Source organism: Lasiosphaeria miniovina (assembly GCF_030549165.1).
Source record: "Lasiosphaeria miniovina strain SMH2392-1A chromosome Unknown B0T26scaffold_2, whole genome shotgun sequence".
In the NCBI taxonomy this organism is placed as follows: Eukaryota; Fungi; Ascomycota; class Sordariomycetes; order Sordariales; family Lasiosphaeriaceae; genus Lasiosphaeria; species Lasiosphaeria miniovina.
Window position 1 is genome coordinate 1275576 of NW_026848221.1, and position 5340 is coordinate 1280915.

Below are 5340 nucleotides of genomic sequence, written 5' to 3' on the forward strand. Positions count from 1 at the left end.
CGAGTCCGAGTCCGAGCCTAGCTCATGATGATGCCGCGCGGGCCAATTCCACGCTAATATACCTAGGTACATGTACCCCGTTACCACTCCCTCCCGCTAACAACAACCGGACAGCAGCAACCAAAAAAAAAAAAAAAAAAAAAAAAGAGGGAACCCTGTAAATACTAAAATGGACTATACATCCAATCCAGAGTGCACTGCTCTGCACCCACCCATAACACAGGCATTTGCAAAAACACAAGAGGACACTTTTGAAGTCGCAACTCTATCAGTAATTAGTATAAAACAGATCATTACCGAATTACATGTAACCATTCCGCGTAATTAACGAACTGAAAGAAAACCGCCAACCTAGCCCAAAGTTACTGTCATAGCATTTCTCATGAAATGTTTTCCCACCTAATTAGGTATCTACCGCCAGTTAGCAGCAATGGAAAGAGGATCTATTTCTTGCTTTTTGCAAAACTAACTAACGCTTGTTTGGGCAGCTATTTCAATCATAATAGCAACCTAAACAACTATGTACAAGTAAAGAAAATAGTGCCTCGAAAGATAAAATGAATGGCATCATGCCCGGCTAGCCGTCACTCCTAGAGCCCACCACCCATCTACCACTTCCAAAGGAAAATAAAAAGAGAATAAAAAAGAGTAGAATTAAACAGGTATCCGCCACCTTTCAGCCCATTTCCCATTTCGCGTTTTCCTTCCATCACTCCGTTCAACTTTTGTAATAAAAAGAATAATGCTAGAATAAAAACAAAAAATACAAAACAAGCAACTGACACATGCTCTTATTACATTCCTCCTGTCCCTTGACTCACTCCTCTGGCTCATGACCTTAAAAAAAGGTCTCCTCCTTCTATTTGCTCTCTCTTCTCTTGGCTTTCATACGATCTTTGTCATATGCTGCTCCTTCCTGTAACATAATATAATCTGCCGGGCTTAGTTAAGTCTCTAGATAGTTTGAGAAGTTGCTTGCTTGCTCGTTCGTCTTGGGTTTCGAAGTTCGAAGGTGCAGTTTCCTAGAAATTCGCTTCGACTATCAAATCTCACTCCGAGAAATTGTAGCTAGAGACGAGCCGAGTAACCGCAGCTTTCTCTCTCGCCGCTTCACAGCCCAACATCCCCCGCCCTCCGCCGTCCCCGCTTGCCTACCCCATTTGCACCGCCGCTAGCCGCGATTTCGCCTTCTATGTTATGAAGCCGCTTCAACATCCGCACCCACGCGGGGTTTTCCGCAATCTTGTCGGGCAGCGTTTCCTCGAAAGAGTCCGGCTCCCCTTCCTCCAGCCGCTGCTGCCGCAGCCGTAGCGCTGCCTTGCCGAACTGGGCTTTACGACCGCCGCGTTCCTTGATCTCGTTCTGCTTGGCCTCGTGCCATGCCTCCGAGCGCGGCTGCGGCCAGTGGATGCGGGGGTCGATGTCGGCATATAGCGGCTCGTCCTCCTTGACCGGAGTCTCGGGCTTTTTTGCCAAAGAAACTGCTGGCCGAAGCACAAGGCCTGGGGGAGGCTTTGCTGCGCCTTCTTGGTTGTAGATGAAGCTATCAAGCAAACCGAGATCCAACGCTTTGAACTGACCCGGCTGACGCTGCTGCTGCTTTTGCTGCTGCTTCTTCGTATGAATGTTAAACGGCATTTGCCGCATCGGCTCTTGCCTCGAAATTCCGTTAGGTTGCACCGGTAACTTCAAGGTGGGGGCCCCATTCACCCAGGTTACTGGCTGTGTCTGGGGTTCCGGCGGGCTGAAGAAAATAGTTTTTGGCCCATCTACAGTCAAAGGGAAATCGTCGGTCGAGGGCCTCTCATTCGTTGATTTCTCGGAGCCTGAAACCTGATAAGTTGAGTTCTCGGGCCGGTTTTGGGCATTGTGGTTCTGGCCGTTGACTGCCGGGGTCTTCTGTAATATTGGTTGAAACGGCCTTGACTGATACGGCGAGGCTGACCGTGGTTCCGTGTGTGAAACTGGGGACAATGATTGATTGATTTTACCAGACTTCCAGAAATCTTGCAGCCCCTTATTGCCAAGAAAGACGCCCTCTTCAGGCGTGCGCCTTGAAACCGATGCCGAAGTCCCGTTCACCGGGGGCTCCTGTCGAGGAGGCTGCTCCCTGGGCGGCCGCTCAGGCTCCGAGGAGGAGCCCTCCAAACCGGGGAAGAACCTCACGTTAGATGATATGGGAGGTGCCATTTTTCTCACCGGCTTGACAGTCAGTTTGAAACCGTTTATGCCCTCAGTCTCGAGCGTTTTCCCTGGCCTCTGAGTTTGGGAGTGGGACGCGTGACGGCCGGATTGTGCATTCAAAAGAACCTTTGCCGTCTTTTCTCTGACACCAGATTCTTCCGGCTTGGCGGGGTCAGATGCTCGTGCTCCGTTTGGCTGGCCATCAGGCACGCCATCCACGGAAGGCGTTAATCTCTGTTTCTTTCTCGCCGGCTCTCCGTCACGCGGAGCGTCTGGGCTGGCCGGCGGAGAGTGTACTGACGGAGTAAGAAGAGGCGGCTTAGATGGGGCTGCCGGAGTGTTCTCGCCCGAGACATAAGGCGTGTAAGGCTTGAAAACGGAGAATGTGGGCGTACTGGAGGCCTTTGCTGTTTTACGCCTGAGAATTGGGCGAGACTTGTCGTTTTCAGACAGAAGTTTGTTAGGTATGGCGGGTGGCACATGGCTCGGGCGACCCGAGCTCGGCACTGAATTTGTGTGGGGTGCGGGCAACGCTCCTTGCGCAGGCGCGGTAGGTGCTGACAGGGTTGTTGACACGGACGCGGACACGGACGCGGACGCGGATGCCGTCAAGGACGCCGATCTCGATGTCGACGGCGACGGTGCAGCAGACCCCGCATCCGACTCTCTGTCAAGTGGGCGGGCGCTGGCAGCATTGGTGAACCCGTTCATGTGCATGGGACACATAATGTCCTGGGGCGCTTTGGGTTGCGCGCAGTTTGGATACGAACACTCCATTTTGTCTAGCCCGGGGCCGTGTCCGGGGTCCTGGCTGGGAAGGCGAGTTGCAGGCCGTGGCTTATCTGATGAGGGTTTCTTGCCCAAAGACGCTATATCTATTGGTACGCGAGCATTGTAGTTGAAGCGTCTCTCTATGAGCGGCTGGCTGGTTTTGCGCGCGACACAGCGTTGGCACGTCCAATCCCTGAAATGACGGCGGGAACAGTTGGTCAGCAGCAGCCTCGGACTCAGCAGACCAGGCTCAGCAATCGTCGCCGACCTCGACGCCGGCAACTATAGGCCACGTGGCAGGGCCGGGGAATAGTTGATTGCTACTGGGCATGAGGTGGGGTGGATGGACGGAGCCCTAGATGAAAAGGTGGCGATGCGTTTGAAATGTGAAGGGCAGGTAGATAATGGATTGAAGTTGAGAGTGAGAGAGAAGTGCAATTGAAAGGTTCAGGTTGGTAGCCGCCTGGCAGAGAACAATGCGGCACGGCAAAATAGGCTACAGGTGGGGCGCGCTTGTGACTTTCCATCGTCCGCAGCAGCAGCAGTAGCAGCAGCAGCAAGGAGAAAAAAAATTAATAGCCAGGTAAGGTAAGGTACGGTAGTGAGGCTAGTAGGTAAGGTAAGGTGGGTAAGGTAGTTTCTAAGTAATAAGTTGCGCAATTAGGTGACAAGGCGAGGCACACTATTACGATGCACACCTATCATGTGGTAACCTGAATAGGTCTGGAGGAAATGTGGAATATTGGCGTTGGATTGGACTTGGTTGGATCGGTTCGGATGCAACGGAGTGGGTGGGTTGGGAGACAGCATTGATCACCAGGGCCCTGGCATGCATTGCATGGCATGGATGGCATGGCAAGCAGCAATGGAAAGTGAGGAGTAATAAGTAGGCAGAGGAATCTGAGATACGGACGGAATAGACAAGATGGATAAGCCGACCCGACGGCGGGACTTACTTGGGCTCTTTCGGCTGCGGCGTATGGCACGCCGAGTGATAGCTCTTGCTACAGACGATGCATCTGAAAAGCGGCTTGTCGAAACTATGGCCTTGCTTGCAGTATCTACAATGCGGAGGCATCAGCCCTTTCCGTTCGCTCCTTCTCACGGCTCGAGGCGGAGGTGGAGAGCCCTAGTGAGGATGGATGGATTAGTATTGTAAGCTCTGGGCAGCCATCATGTACCCTAAGGCGCCTGCAGCTGGCGCAGCCGAAATCTAGTTAAGTGTGTGGGAGACTAATAAGCCAGTCCGGCCAAATCAACAGTTAGCAGTGTTCCACCCAAGTGAGCCAGCGGCAAAATTCATATGAGTTTTTGAAAATCAAAGCAGGAGAGCGCCTCAGGTCTTTTCAGTTTATCAAGAGGTCATCATCCAGCCAGCTGCAACGGTTTCGTGGTTCTAGTGATGGGGCGGGCTAGGTTGCTGAGGTTCCACACCCCCAACGAACGCCCTAGAACGGCGAGGGAAGTGAGATGGCTCAGCCCCCCCAGCCCTTTTTTCATGTCTGCCACGGCCTTTGTGCCCGGCTCTTTGAAATGATCTGAAAACCGGGCTCCGAAATGTGGCAGTGTTGTCGAGACGAGCCGACAATGTCGTTTGATATACCCCCCAGCCAGGCGCCCCACGCTGCCGCTAGCCTTGAGGCAGCGCGCGGGGACGGTGATAGGCGGACGGGACGCGCTCACAGGCGCAGGTAACCAACCCCCATCACTTGGAACCACAACACTAGAAGAGCACGAGGCTGTCTGACCTTTTACCATTTTGCTCATCATCGGCGCGGGGTAGAGCATTCTCAATGCAGGAAAACGAGTGTCGTGAGCCATGACACAACGAGGTAGAGATGCTTACCTGAGAAGAGTGTGTATATATTGCGAGAGTGTATATTTCTCGATGTGCGTGCGTGCAAGGTAGGTATATTCCAGAATGTGTGCCTAGCCGGCAAAGAAATGCGATGGCAGGTGTCTGCAGTAGCAAGCAGATCTACCGCGCTGCCTTGAGCTGCCAGCGCCAGGCCCGGATGGGTAATGCTAGCAGGCTTGGAGCATGAGGCTGCTGGCGCCGAAATGCTGTGGGCAGGCAGGTTCGCTGTGGAAGAGCACACGGACTGACCTTGATGGCGAAAGAGAGGCGAAGTAGACGCCGGGATTCGGCCCGTGCTGATATTGATTGAAAAAAAAATTTTAATGATAAAAATAATAAAAATTAAGTTTGTACGAAATGCGGATAATAACAAGGGCAGAGTTGCGAGGGATGTGGGTAGAGAACCGAGAAGAAGCGAAGTCCAAGGGATAAATTTCCGGTGAGCAATCCAATCCACCTGGATCCTTGCAAAGCCCGCTATAAAAGTAAGGTGCCCTGTGCACGCAGCCCTCCTTGCGGCTGTGGCA

At 52.7% G+C, this 5340-nt stretch overlaps 1 protein-coding gene across 1 annotated transcript; it reads right to left on the reverse strand.

The window, feature by feature from the left end:
• Positions 1 to 972: 972 nt before the first annotated feature.
• B0T26DRAFT_116666 (uncharacterized protein) lies at positions 973 to 3181 on the reverse strand. Its single transcript, XM_060433305.1, has one exon. The coding sequence runs from the start codon at positions 2959 to 2961 to the stop codon at positions 1111 to 1113; it is 1851 nt and encodes a 616-aa protein (XP_060299943.1). The 5' UTR covers positions 2962 to 3181; the 3' UTR covers positions 973 to 1110.
• Between the last annotated feature and the right edge of the window lie 2159 nt (positions 3182 to 5340).

Excerpts from the sequence above, each read along its gene's own strand:
- B0T26DRAFT_116666 (XM_060433305.1), bottom strand. The coding sequence starts at position 2,961 with ATGGAGTGTTCGTATCCAAACTGCGCGCAACCCAAAGCGCCCCAGGAC.